This window comes from Macaca thibetana, chromosome 9, assembly GCF_024542745.1.
Source record: "Macaca thibetana thibetana isolate TM-01 chromosome 9, ASM2454274v1, whole genome shotgun sequence".
In the NCBI taxonomy this organism is placed as follows: domain Eukaryota; kingdom Metazoa; phylum Chordata; class Mammalia; order Primates; family Cercopithecidae; genus Macaca; species Macaca thibetana.
The window spans coordinates 98,574,509-98,587,840 of NC_065586.1; the positions used below are offsets into that span (position 1 = coordinate 98,574,509).

The following is a 13,332-nucleotide window of genomic DNA, read 5'->3' on the forward strand; positions in this document are numbered from 1 at the left end:
ACTTTGGGAGGCCGAGGCGGGCGGATCACGAGGTCAGGAGTTCGAAACCAGCCTGACCAATATGGTGAAACCCCGTCTCTACTAAATATACAAAAAAAATTATGGCCGGGCGCAGTGGCTCACGCCTGTAATCCCAACACTTTGGGAGGCCGAGGCGGATGAATCATGAGGTCAGGAGATTGAGACCATCCTGGTTAACACTGTGAAACCCTGTCTCTACTAAAAATACAAAAAATTAGCCAGGTGCGGTGGCAGGCGCCTGTAGTCCCTGCTACTCGGGAGGCTGAGGCAGGAGAATGGTGTGAACCCGGGAGGTGGAGCTTGCAGTGAGCCGAGATCGCGCCACTGCACTCCAGCCTGGGTGATAGAGTGAGACTCCGTCTCAAAAAAAGAAAAAAAAAAAAAAGAAAGATTTTGCCGAGTGTGGTCATGTGCGCCTGTAATCCCCGCTACTCAGGAGGCTGAGGCAGGAGCATGGCTTGAACCCAAGAGGTGGAAGTTGCAGTGAGCCTAGATCGTGCCACTGCACTCCAGCTTGGGTGACAGAGGAAGACTCCATCTCTACAAAAAAATTAAAAAATAAAAAATAAAAAATTAGCCGGGTGTGGTGGTGGGCGCCTGTAATCCCAGCTACTCAGGAGACTGAGGAAGGAGAATCGCTTGAACCTGGGAGGCGGAGGTTGCAGTGAGCTGAGATTGTGCCACTGCACTCCAGCCTGGGTGACAGAGCGAGACTCCATCTTAAAAAAAAAAAAAAAATAGCTGTTGTGTGTTGAGGGTCTTCCATGTAGCAGGCACTTGGCTTTATATTCCTTTTGCATTTCAGCCCCCAGCCATCTAAGAGGTTGACATAACATCCCCACTTTGTGGGCGAGGAGCCTGAGGCTCAGGGAGAGGGAGTGACTGGCTCAAGGCCACCAGCTGGGACCATGAGGATGGGTCTTGGAAGGTGCCAGGAAGGTGGGTGGAGTTGGTTGCAGGTTACAAGATTTCTCACCAGCTTATGCAAGGCTGGTGTGGGCTCCAAGCTGTTCTTCCCTGGGAGAGGTGGGGTTGCTGTTCTCTGCTGGGTGGATTGAGGGTGGGGAGGGCAAGTGGGGGAAGGCTGTTTCCTGATGGAGGAGTGGAATCTGGAAGATAAACCCCCAAAAGAGTAACCCTGGCCGGGCCTGGTGGCTCTCGCCTGTAACCCAGCACTTTGAGGCCAAGGCGGGCGGATCACCAGGTCAGGAGACCGAGACCATCCCGGCTAACACGGTGAAACCCCATCGCTATGAAAAATACAAAAAATTAGCTGGGCGTGGTGGCGGGCGCCTGTAGTCCCAGCTACTCGGGAGGCTGAGGCAGGAGAATGGCATGAACCCAGGCGTGCAATGAGAACCCAGGTGTTCATGAATGGCATGAACTCAATGGCGTGCAATGAGACAAGATGGCACCACTGCACTCTGGCATGGGCAACAAAGCAAGACTCCATCTCAAAAAAAAAAAGAAAAAGAAAAGGATAGGCATTATTACCCCATTTTATAGATGAGGAAACTCCAGCCCAGAAGGGTTGAATTGCCTGAGGTTACACTCTTAGTAGGAAGTACAGTTGGGATTTGAACCCAGGCCCTGCTGATGGCAAAAGTCATACCTGTTCCATCTCATTAACCTTCTTCTACCCAGTGTGGGTGCAGGGAGGTGGCTGGGGGAGGCTGGGGACCTTGTGTGCAGGGCTCACCTTCACCAGCAACAAGGACAGATCACTGGGCATCTGGGTAGGGATGGGGAGGCTTCACTCCCTTTTGACAAAGGCAGGAGAGTTCTGAAAGCCCTGGAGGAACTGGAGTAAGTGACCCAGCTAAGGATGGTAACAGAGGTGGACATCGTGCTTTACATCCCCAGGCACCTTCAGAGGGCATCTCATTTAATGCCACCTCATCCCTGTGTGGCGGGCGTGGGGCCTCTCCATTTTACAGAAGGGCTGAGAGGTTGGATAGTGATAAATCTCTAAAGCTTTAGTGCTCACCATTTTAAAAATTTTCTTTTTATTTATTTATTTTTGAGGGAGAGTTTCGCTCTGTCACCCAGGCTGGAGTGCGATCTAGGCTCACTGTAACCTCCACCTCCAGGGTTCAAACAATTCTCCTGCCTCAGCTCCCGAGTAGCTGGGACTACAGGTGTCTGCCACCACACCGGCTAATTTTTGTATTTTTAGTAGAGACGGGGTTTTGCCCTGCTGGCCAGGCTGGTCTCAAATTCCTGGCCTCAAGTGATCTGCCCACCTTGGCCTCCCAAAGTGCTGGGATTACAAGTGTGAGCCACTGTGCCTAGCCCCGTATGACTTTTTTCCATATGTTACTCAGAAAAGCAGTGTCGAGGGAATGTAGGGTGATGGATGTGTTCATTATCTTGTTTGTGGTGATGATTTCACAGGTACATGCATATGGTGTAACTTATCAGCCTGCATGCTTTGAAAACTGTGCAGTTTAGTGTTTGTCAGTTAGACCTGAATAAAGCTTTGAGGAAAAAAAGAAATGCATTTTCTTCAGGGGGCTCAAGGGCCTCAGGGAAAGGCCATCCTCCTGCCTTGGGACAAGATAGGATCACTGTGGCCCACGGGGGTAGTGGTGGGGACTTGCAGGCTTAGAGTGTTTCTTTCTTTTTTTTAAAAATTTCTTTTTGAGACTGAGTTTCGCTCTTGGTGCTGAGGCTAGAGTGCTCGCCTCCCAGGTTCAAGCAATTCTCCTGCCTCAGCCTCCCTAGTAGCTGGGATTACAGGCATGTGCCACCACGCCCGGCTAATTTTTTGTATTTTTAGTAGAGACGGGGTTTCACCGTGTTAGCCAGGCTGGTGTGTTAGCCAGGCTGGTCTTGAACTCCTGACCTCAGGTGATCCGCCCACCTTGGCCTCCCAAAGTGCCGGGATTACAGGCATGAGCCACTGCACCCGGCTGGGTGTCAGGGTTTTTATAAGCACTGGATGGGGGCGTGGTGGGCCAGGGTGGTCTTGGGAAATGCAACATTTGGGCAGGAAAAAAAAAAGCCTGTCCTCACCTAGGTCAGGCCCAGGGGTGGAGCCCTAGCTAGGGACCATGCCCTCCTCTACCCAGCACTTCCCTTCCCCACTTCCGTATCATTTAAAGGGACTACGTCCTTCCGTTTCCGGCACTTCCCTTCCCGTCTTCCGTATCAATACCAACAGTGAGTGCTTTCTGTGAGTTACATCAGTTAATCCTTATGATTTGCAAAATAGGCATAACAATCTCCTTTTACCTTTTAGAGAAGAGGAGGCTAAGGCCTGGGTTGGGTAACTGCCTGACATTTTACTGTAAGTGCATTGTGTGCCCAAGCTCAGGGTTGTCCCGTCTAGACCATTAAAGTCACACAGTGCGATCTAAGAAGACACTGAGCATTCAGCCCTGGCATGTGACCTGGCTCAGCACTCGCTGGGTGTCTGCCGTCTCTTCCCACAGTCTCTCTGTTTCCTCGAGTCACTCCCAGATTAGTGGTGTCTAGCTCAGCACTGTTTCCGTTGTACTTCATTCATAATTCCCAGCACTGTTGTCAGTACAAACTCTCCTGTTGAAAATGAGTTTTTAAATTATTCAGAGGTCTGGGGTTAAGAGCAGAGCTGGCATTGATCCCTGTTCCTCACTGGTTCCTTCTTTCCCAGGGACGAGGATGACAAGACTGCCTGTGGCCATGAGCCCTCCCCGGTGCTCCTGGGGTTAAGGCTGGGGCTGCAGCCATGGGGCTGGATCGGCCCCAGGCCTGGTTGCTGGGTCTGCCCACAGCTGCGGTCTATGGCTCCCTGGCTCTCTTCACCACCATCCTGCACAATGTCTTCCTGCTCTACTATGTAGACACCTTTGTATCAGTGTACAAGATCAACAAAATGGCCTTCTGGGTCGGAGAGGTAAGGCCAGCGCTGGGTGGCCAACATGGAGGAGGGTGTAGGGTGGAGACTAGAGGCTGTCCAGGCTGCCGGGTAGATTGCAGGCGCCAGCTCCCACCCAGTCAGAGGCATGGGCAGTCCAGGTTGTTCACCAAGACTCAGCAAGAAAAGCTGTGGAGGCCTTGATGACTCCTCCTTGATGGGAACTAGATCAGCTTTCCTGGCCACTGTCTTACATAGTTGCTGTTCTGTGTATTCATATATATAATATGTTCACATACATGAATTTATCAGCTGCATACATTTACCAGCTGGGCTCTGGATGGGTGCGAGTTTGAGGGGGGCAGTGGTTTGACTGGCAGAGTAGGGTTTTTTTTTGTTTTGTTTTGTTTTTGAGATGGAGTATCACTCTTGTTGCACAGGCTAGAGTGCAGTGGCACAATCTCAGCTCACTGCAACCTCTGCCTTCCTGGTTCAAGTGATTCTCCTGTCTCAACCTCCCAAGTAGCTGGGATTACAAGCGCCCGCCACCATGCCCAGCTAATTTTTGTATTTTTAGTAGAGACGAGGTTTCGCCATGTTGGCCAGGCTGGTCTCGAACTCCTGACCTCAGGTGATCCATCCACCTCGGCCTCCCGAAGTGCTGGGATTACAGGCGTAAGCCACCGCACCTGGCCAGAGTGGGTTTTAGCAGAGGAACTGACACGAGCAAAGGTTTGCGGGTAGGAAAGCTGGGGCCATCTTTGAGGGTTGGTGAGCAGGCTGGGGTGGGAGGAGCCCTGGAGAGGAGGCTGCCTAGAGCCCACCTGCCTGTCTCCCCTCTGCCTGCAGACGGTGTTTCTCCTCTGGAACAGCCTCAATGACCCCCTCTTCGGCTGGCTCAGTGACCGGCAGTTCCTCAGCTCCCAGCACCGGTTGGTGCATTGGGAACAGCTCGTAATTGGTTCAGTCCCACCCTACTGCTACCCAGGAGGGAGGACCACTGCCTGTGTTTGGGGTGGAGAAGGAAGGGGAGACTATTTCAGTGTTGCCCATGCCCCTTCCCTTCCTGGGGTCTAGGGTGCTCTGTTTGGGTTGGAGTGGTGGCCTTGGACGCACCCTTGCCTGGCTTGGCAGGTAAAGAGATCTACCCTGGCTTGGCTTGGCTGGCCCCTCTGGACTGTGGACTGCAAACACCCTCTGCTGCTTCTAGAAGATTCCTTTGCCCCATCCCTTCTTGATCCCATCATCTCTCCCAACCTTGAGAAGTGGGCATCCCATACCCTTTGGCCATCAGCCCAACAGGCTAATAATGGGGTGGAAATTGGGGCAGAGGATGGAGTGTACCCACTGCTGAGTTGTGCTTCCTAAATTGCAGACTGGGGACTTGGGGGACAGTGCGACCACCCTGTTGTGAGTCCCACACCCTGGGCCTCCATCCCTCCCCCGGAGCCTGGGCAAGGGGAACTTCGGCCTGCCAAGGCTTACAGGGCATCTCCCAACAACCCTCCTTTCCCCAGCAGGTCAGGCGCTGGGCTCTCCTCAAGGGCCGTGGTGCTGGCCCGGGTGCGGGCCCTGGGCTGGCATGGGCCGCTGCTGGCACTGTCATTCCTGGCATTCTGGGTACCCTGGGCCCCAGCTGGCCTGCAGTTCTTGCTGTGCCTGTGCCTCTATGATGGCTTCCTGACGCTCGTGGACCTGCACCACCACGCCTTGCTGGCCGACCTGGCACTCTCAGCCCACGACCGCACCCACCTCAACTTCTACTGCTCCCTCTTCAGTGCAGCCGGCTCCCTCTCTGTCTTTGCCTCCTATGCCTTTTGGAACAAGGAGGATTTCTCCTCCTTCCGCGCTTTCTGCGTGACACTGGCTGTCAGCTCTGGGCTGGGCTTTCTGGGGGCCACACGGCTGCTGAGGCGGCGGGTTGAGGCCGCCCGAAGGGACCCAGGGTGCTCAGGCCTGGCTGTGGATTGCGGGTGAGTGGCCAGCCCTGGTTCTTCAGGTCCTCACCAGCAACCTTCTAAGTCTGATTTTGGTGCTGTGTCCTTGGCTTATGGGGGCTGCCCTGGGATGTGTTGGGGGATAACTCTGGCCAGCCCCAGGCAGTTCTCCACTCCCTTCTGCCCCACAGCCTGTGTGGAGAGGAGCTGCTTGTGGGCAGTGAGGAGGCAGACAGCATCACCTTGGGCCAATATCTCCGGCAGCTGGCACGCCATCGGAACTTCCTGTGGTTTGTGAGCATGGACCTGGTGCAGGTATGGGGGAGCAGCTCCAGGCACCTCTACAGCTGGCCTGGACTTCACTCAAGGGGACAGACTCTTCAAGAGCTGGGAACTCAGCCAGGCACAGTGGCTTATGCCTGTAGTCCCAGCAGTTTGGGAGGCTGAGGCAGGTGGATCACTTGAGGACAGGAGTTCGAGACCAACCTGGCTAACATGGCGAAACCCCATAAAAATACAAAAATTAGCTGGGCATGGTGTAATTCCAGCATATCTGTAATTCCAGCTATTTGGGAGGCTGAGGCAGGAGAATCATTTGAACCCAGAAGGCGGAGGTTGCAGTGAGCTGAGAGGGCACCACTGCCCTCCAGCCTGGGTAACAGAGTGAGACTCCTTCTCAAAGGAAAAAAAAAAAAAGAGCTGGGAACTGAGTTCTGGGCCACCCAGGAGGTCTGCTGGGCAATTTGGTGGCAGGAATGCAGGTTGAGTAGTCAGGAGGCCTGGATTCTAGCGCCCTCTGAGTTTTTCCCTCCCTGTGTGATCTTAGGCAGGTCTCAGGCTCTCTGGGGAGCCCTGTCCTCTCCTGTAAAGTGAGGATATGAGACAGAGATGCCCCCTTTGGGGACCCTTTAACCATTTTTTTAAGACACCAAGCACTGCCAGGTGCAGTGGCTCGCGCCTGTAATCCCAGCACTTTGGGGCGCCAAGGTGGAAAGACTGCTTGAGCCCGGAGTTCGAGGCTGCAGTGAGTTATAATTGCACCATTGCACTCCAGCCTGAGGGAGTTCGAGGCTGCAGTGAGTTATAATTGCACCACTGCACTCCAGCCTGGGGGAGTTCGAGGCTGCAGTGAGTTATAATTGCACCACTGCACTCCAGCCTGGGCGGCAGAGCAAGGCCCCATCTCTAAAAAAAAGAAGAGCCAAATGCTGTACCTAAAACATGTAGTATATAAACCAGCTGAACTTAGAAATAAACTGTTTTCATGTCATGAAATTTGTCTCACTGATGTGTTTTCTTTTTTTTTTTTCTTCTCACTTTGTGGCCCGGGCTGGAGTATAGTGGCGTGATCTGGGTTCAAATGATTCTCCCACCTCAGCCTCCCGGGTAGATGGGATTACAGGCATGCAATAAAACACCCGACTAATTTTTTGTATTTTTTGTAGAGACGGGGTTTTGCCATGTTGGCCAGGCTGGTCTCAAACTCCTGGCCTTAAGTGATCCACCTGCCTTGGCCTCCCAAAGTGCTAAGGTGCTAGGATTACAAGTGTGAGCCCCCGTGCCCAGCCTCCCTAATGTGTTTTCAATTAAAAAGAAAAAGCTTTTAATTGCTCAGATACTATTTTGCCATGGCTTCTAACTTTTTAGCAAAGTTAGGTACCACCAGGAATGTGGTTTTAGGTTGTGTTCTGGCATGTTCTGTGTTTAGGGACATGGGGAAAAAGGCCTGCTCTTACTCTTGCTGCTCTGAGGATGGGGTGTGGGGAGGTTGGCAGATGTGTGCTCCCCTGTTGACTTCCGGCCTTGTCAGCTCCCCTCCCACCTGGAAGCCTCCTCACCATCGCTGTCGGGTTGCAGGTCTTCCACTGCCACTTCAACAGCAACTTCTTCCCTCTCTTCCTGGAGCATCTGTTGTCTGACCATATCTCCCTTTCCACGGGCTCCATCCTGTTGGGTGAGTGGCGGCCTTCTGTGCTTCATGCAGGCTGGAAGGAGAGAGACTTTATTTTTAGTAGAGACGGGGTTTCACTGTATTAGTCAGGATGGTCTCCATCTCCCGACCCTGTGATCCACCTGCCTCGGCCTCCCAGAGTACTGGGATTACAGGTGTGAGCCACTGCACCCAGCCAGGACAATCTTTTTAAGACACCAAGGGCTGCCGGGTACAGTGGGCATGGGGGGCAGGGTGTGCTGGGGGTTGGGGGGGGCAGAGGCTGCGCTGGTGTCGGTCCTCTTGGAGATGGTGGCACCCTGAGGGGGTGCAGTGACTGGTTAACACAGAGGAATATCATCTGATGGGCTGGGTGTGAGTCTTGACTCTGTGCTCATCTGGTGGGCAGCCTCGGGTGGGTTAGTTCATCTTTTTGGGCCTCTCTTTCTCATCTGTAAAGTGGGGATGATAATAGTACTCACCTTAAGGGGCTGTAAGGATGAACTAAGACAGTGACGCTCTTAGCACAGAGCCCAGTGCATTGCTAGTGTACAGGAATGCAGTTGGCCGTGAAGCTGGTGGCACTCACTGGCACTGCAGCAGTGCCCTTGACAAGGTGGCGCCCCGTCTCCCTCCCCAGGCCTCTCCTATGTCGCTCCCCATCTCAACAACCTCTACTTCCTGTCCCTGTGCCGGCGCTGGGGCGTCTACGCGGTGGTGCGGGGACTCTTTCTGCTCAAGCTGGGCCTTAGCCTGCTCATGTTGTTGGCTGGCCCGGACCACCTCAGCCTGCTGTGCCTCTTCATTGCCAGGTATGCCCCTGCCCATGCTCCCCCCAACACCTCTGTCCCATGCCTTCATTCCTGCCTACTCTTTCCCTCTACCGCAGCAACCGCGTCTTCACTGAGGGCACCTGTAAGCTGCTGACCTTGGTGGTCACCGACCTGGTAGATGAGGACCTGGTGCTGAACCACCGCAAGCAGGCAGCCTCGGCACTCCTCTTTGGCATGGTTGCCCTGGTGACCAAGCCAGGCCAGACCTTTGCCCCGCTGCTGGGCACCTGGCTGCTCTGTTTCTACACAGGTGAGGGCCTGGCGACAGGCAAGGGCTCTTAAGGCGCCGGGGGCACAGCTTACCTGGCACACTGGCAAGCCTGGGCTCTGGGTCCAGTGAGGGAAGGTGGCAACTGGTGTCCCCCCAACATGGCTAGAGTTGTTGGGTCACAGATTCCGCCATGCTTTCTTAGTTCATTCATTTATTCATTCATTCAACAAATATGTACGGAATCCCCTCTCTGCAGGCCCTGCTCTGGGTGCCAGGGAGCTAACCATGAATAAGATAGACAAGGTCTTTGCCACCACGGAGCTTGTATTCTAGTCAGGTGTGGGGTGGGGTTGGCAATAAACAGCCAAATAAGACATTATCAGGCAGTGACAGTGTTACAGTGAAATTAGGGTGATGTGAGATGGCGTGACTCAGAAGCTATGTAGTGTCATCAGGGAAGGGCTCTCTGAGAAGGTGCCCCTCAGGATGTGAGCTGAATGGCAAGGATTTATCTAGAAAAGGTCTCAGTGAATCACAGGCAGAGGTAACAGCAGGTGCAAAGGCCCAGGGTGTCAGGGGTGATTAGGAGATGTGGCTGGAAAAGTGAAGAGGGCTTTGTTGACCAGGGCAGTATTGGAAGCAAGCTGTTGGGAGCGTTATTGATTGATTGATTGATTGAGATAGGGTCTCCCTGTCACCCAGGCTGGAGTGCAGTGGCACAATCTTGGCTCACTACAGCCTTGACCTCCCAGGTTCAAGTGAGCCTGCTACCTCAGCCTCCCAAGTAGTTGGGACCACAGGCGTATGCCACCATGCCGGCTAACTTTTTGTATTTTATGTAGAGATGGGGTTTTGCCAGGTTGCCCAGGCTGGTCTCAAACTCCTGAGCTCAGGTGATCCACCCACCTCGGTCTCCCAAAGTGCTTAGATTACAGGCTTGAGTCACCACTCCTGGCCAGGGAGGGTTTTAAACAGGGAAGTGACGTGGTGTGATTTGACTTTTTAACAAAATTCACTCTGGGCTGGGTGAGGTGGCTCATACCTGTAATCCCAGCACTTTGGGAGGCTGAGGAGGGAGATCACCTGAGGTCAGGAGTTTGAGACCAGCTTGGTCAACGTATAGTGAAACCCCCGTCTCTACTAAAACATACAAAAATTAGCTGGGTGTGGTGCATGCCTGTAGTCCCAGCTATTTGGGAAGCTGAGGCAGGAGGATCACTTGAACCTGGGAGGCAGGAGGATTGCTTGAACCTGGGAGGCAGACGTTGCAGTGAGCAGAGATCGTGCCACTGCACTCCAGCTTGGGAGACAGAGCGAGACTCCATCTCTCAAAGAAAAAAAAAGAAAAAAAAGTTCACTCTGGCTGCCGTATGGACAGCAGATCATAGGGAGGCCAGAATGGGGACAGCAGGGAGATCTTTGGGAGACTGGCAGAGGCCATGGAGACTTGGGTCAGGGTGGTGGCAAGTGGGATATGTTTTGGAGTTGGGGGGAGATGAAGGATTGGGTGTTGGGGGAGTGATGGCGTGAAACGAACCAGGGAACTGAGGAGGACTTTGAGGTTTTAGGCCTGAGTTATTGGGTAGATGGTGGTGCCCGTCACTGAGATGGGAAGCGTAGGAGAGGAGCGGATTTGAAGGACTCAGGAGTTGTAGTCTGCACATGTCCATGTGGTGTCTGAGATGTCACACCATGGACTTGGAGGGCACCAAGGCTTGGAGGGCAATGGGCTGACCATAGTCTTTCTGTGATCTCTTGTCCTAGGTCATGACCTCTTCCAGCAGTCCCTGATAACCCCTGTGGGGAGTGCCCATCCTTGGCCAGAGCCCCCAGCCCCAGCCCCTGCACAGGCCCCGATGCTCCGCCAGGGCTGCTTCTACCTGCTGGTGCTGGTACCCATCACCTGTGCTCTGCTGCAGCTCTTCACCTGGTCTCAGTTCACGCTGCACGGGAGACGCCTGCACATGGTCAAGGCCCAGCGCCAGAACCTGTCACAGGCCCAAACCCTGGATGTTAAGATGGTGTGAGAGCTGTGGCAAGGCCACCCCACTGAGGACGCTGCTGGCAGCCTGGGGGAGGAGCCAGTTTTTTTTTTTTTTTAAGGATTTCATAGCTGTTTTGTTTTTGTTTTTGTTTTTGGAGATGTTCCCTCAAAAAATTGATCTGTTGCCCAGGCTGGAGTGCAGTGTTGCAATCTGGGCTCACTGAAACCTCCACCACCCAGGTTCAAGCGATTCTCCTGCCTCAGCCTCCCGAGTAGCTGGGATTACAGGAGCGTGCCACCACGCCTGGCTACTTTTTGTAATTTTAGTAGAGACAGGGTTTCATCACGTTGGCCAGGCTAGTCTCGAACCCCTGACCTCAGGTGATCAGCCTGTCTCGGCCTCCCAAAGTGCTGGGATTACACGCGTGAACCACTGTGGCCGACCTAATTTTTGTATTATTTAGTAGAGACGAGGTTTCACCACGTTGGCCAGGCTGGTCTCGAACTCCTGACCTCAAGTGATCTGCCTGCTTTGGTCTCCCAAAGTGCTGGGAATATAGGCGTGAGCCATCGCACCCGGCCAGGAGCCAGTTTTACCAGCATTCTGCTCCACCACCTTCCTCCAGTGCAGCCTGGAAGACATGGCAGCGGGGAGCTCTCACTGCAGTCAAAGTCTCTGCTTAGCTGTCTGGCTCAGCTTGCAAGGGCTGGGCCATATGTGCTCAGGGATGTGCATCTCTTGTGGAGCAGGAGGACAGAAGAGGACCAAGAAGGGAGGGGGCTGCCCTGTGATGCACACGGGCCTGCCATGGGGCGTGGGAGCCTGTCCCGCTGCCTGGCCGGAGCTGGCCGCTGTGGTGCTCAGGAACCGCTTTTGATACTGCAACTCCTCTCTTTTTCCCAGTCAGGGAAAGCTGACTCCAAGTCCCACCTCCCCCTCAGTCCACCCTTCTAGTAGTTTCTCTCAGAGGGTTCTCTGCTTCAGCTGTGCTTGAAGTGGCATGCCTCCTCTGCTGCAGGGCTCCCCTACCCCCACACGGCCTCTAAAGATGTTTATTTCCTTACACACTGATTAAAGTCGGCCATTCTTTTTCCTCAAGTCTGTGCTGTGTGAGTGAATGGTGGGTTGCTGAGGTTGAGAACCAGGATTCCTTACTGACTAGAAAAAGCCCCCAAGAGCATTTTTCTGAATAAGAGTGATAGGCAGGCCAGGCGCAGTGGCTCATGCCTGTGATCTCAGCACTTTGGGAGGCCGAGGTGGGTGGATCACCTAAGGTCAGGAGTTTGAGACCAGCCTGAGCCAACATGGCGAAACCTCATCTCTACTAAAAATACAAAAATTAGCCGGGTGTGGCGGTGCGCACCTGTAATCCCAGCTACTCAGGAGGCTGGGGCAGGAGAATCGCTTGAACCCGGGAGGAGGTTGCATTGATTGTGCCACTGCATGCACTCCAACCTGGGCGACAGAGCAAGACTCCATCTCAAAAAGAAAAAAAAAAAAAAAAAAAAAAAAAAATGGTGGGTTACCAAGGTGCCAGGGAGAAAAACATAGATTGGTAACTGCATAGGCACTGGGGCCCAAAATGACCATCAGGCCTCAATGCATTTCCCATGTATCACTGTTGGACGTGGTAGTCAAAGAGAGAGGAGCCTCTTTTAGGCCCGAGGTTCTCAGCCTTGGGGTCACCTGGGGAACTTAAAAAATACTGACATCTGAATTCTATTCCTTGGGATTCTGACTTAATGGGTCTGGGGTATGGCCTGGGCAGTAGGATTTTGAACATCTCTGTAGGTGATTTTATCATGCAGCTGGCGCTGAAAACCATGGCTCTCAGCCACCATTTCTCAACCTTGGCACTAGAGATATTTGGGGCCAGATAGTTCTCTGTTGTAGACGTTTAGCACCTCCCACCCCACCCCTCACACACACCAGTTGTGACAAACAAATATATCTCCAGGCATTGCCAGATGTGTCCTAGGAGGCAAAGTTGGTTCCAATTGGGAACCACTGCTCTAGGCCTATGGTTTTTTACAGGCTGCATGGTAATTAAAAATGTAGGCTGTAGGTTCTATGGCCTGGGTTTACATTCTAGATTAAGAAAGGCCAGCGCCGGGCATGGTGGCTCACACCTGTAATCTCAGCACTTTGGGAGGCCAAGGCAGGCAGATCACCTGAGGTCAGAAGTTTGAGACCAGCCTGGCCAACATGGTGAAACCCCATCTCTATTAAAAATATGAAAATTAGCTGGACACAGTGGCAGGCACCTGTAATCCCAGCTACTTGGGAGGCTGAGGCAGGAGAAGTGCTTGAACCCAGGAGGCGGAGGTTGCAGTGAGTGGAGATTGAGATCATGCCACAGCACTCTAGACTGGGTGACAAAGTAAGACTTCATCTCAAGAAGAAAAAAAAAAAAAGGCAGAGCTTTGGGAAATTGCTTAATCTTTCCATGGCTTCAAATCCTTATCTGTAAAATGGACAATAAAAGCACATATACTTTGTAAGGTTATTGAGAAGATTAAATAGGTTATCATTTGTCAAAGACCTGGCAATTTTCCTCCCAAGTGCAGATTTTAAATG

At 53.0% G+C, this 13,332-nt stretch overlaps 2 protein-coding genes across 12 annotated transcripts in view; one reads left to right on the forward strand and one right to left on the reverse strand.

Annotated features, from left to right (window-relative positions):
- MFSD13A (major facilitator superfamily domain containing 13A) overlaps positions 1-11,853 on the forward strand; it is a 38,650-nt gene extending 26,797 nt beyond the window's left edge. For 3 of the 5 annotated variants that reach the window (XM_050804152.1, XM_050804155.1, XM_050804154.1), the window contains 8 exons: positions 3,656-3,898; positions 4,709-4,791; positions 5,377-5,832; positions 5,988-6,111; positions 7,654-7,750; positions 8,367-8,538; positions 8,616-8,809; positions 10,535-11,853. In XM_050804152.1, coding sequence (XP_050660109.1) covers positions 3,731-3,898; positions 4,709-4,791; positions 5,377-5,832; positions 5,988-6,111; positions 7,654-7,750; positions 8,367-8,538; positions 8,616-8,809; positions 10,535-10,797 — 1,557 coding nt within the window. In that variant the 5' untranslated portion in view covers positions 3,656-3,730 and the 3' untranslated portion in view covers positions 10,798-11,853. The remainder of the gene's footprint in view (positions 1-3,655; positions 3,899-4,708; positions 4,792-5,376; positions 5,833-5,987; positions 6,112-7,653; positions 7,751-8,366; positions 8,539-8,615; positions 8,810-10,534) is intronic. The other 2 variants (XM_050804156.1, XM_050804157.1) reach the window with 1 other exon arrangement.
- The window catches only part of CUEDC2 (CUE domain containing 2), a 335,540-nt gene that overhangs the window by 40,601 nt on the left and 281,607 nt on the right, over positions 1-13,332 (reverse strand). Inside the window, exon 1 of one of the 7 annotated variants that reach the window (XM_050804194.1) lies at positions 7,350-7,359. The exons of the other annotated variants lie outside the window; for them this stretch is intronic. The gene's annotated coding sequence lies outside the window, so the exon portion shown is untranslated. Of the gene's footprint in view, positions 1-7,349; positions 7,360-13,332 lie in introns of those variants that run through there. 7 annotated transcript variants of the gene reach the window in all.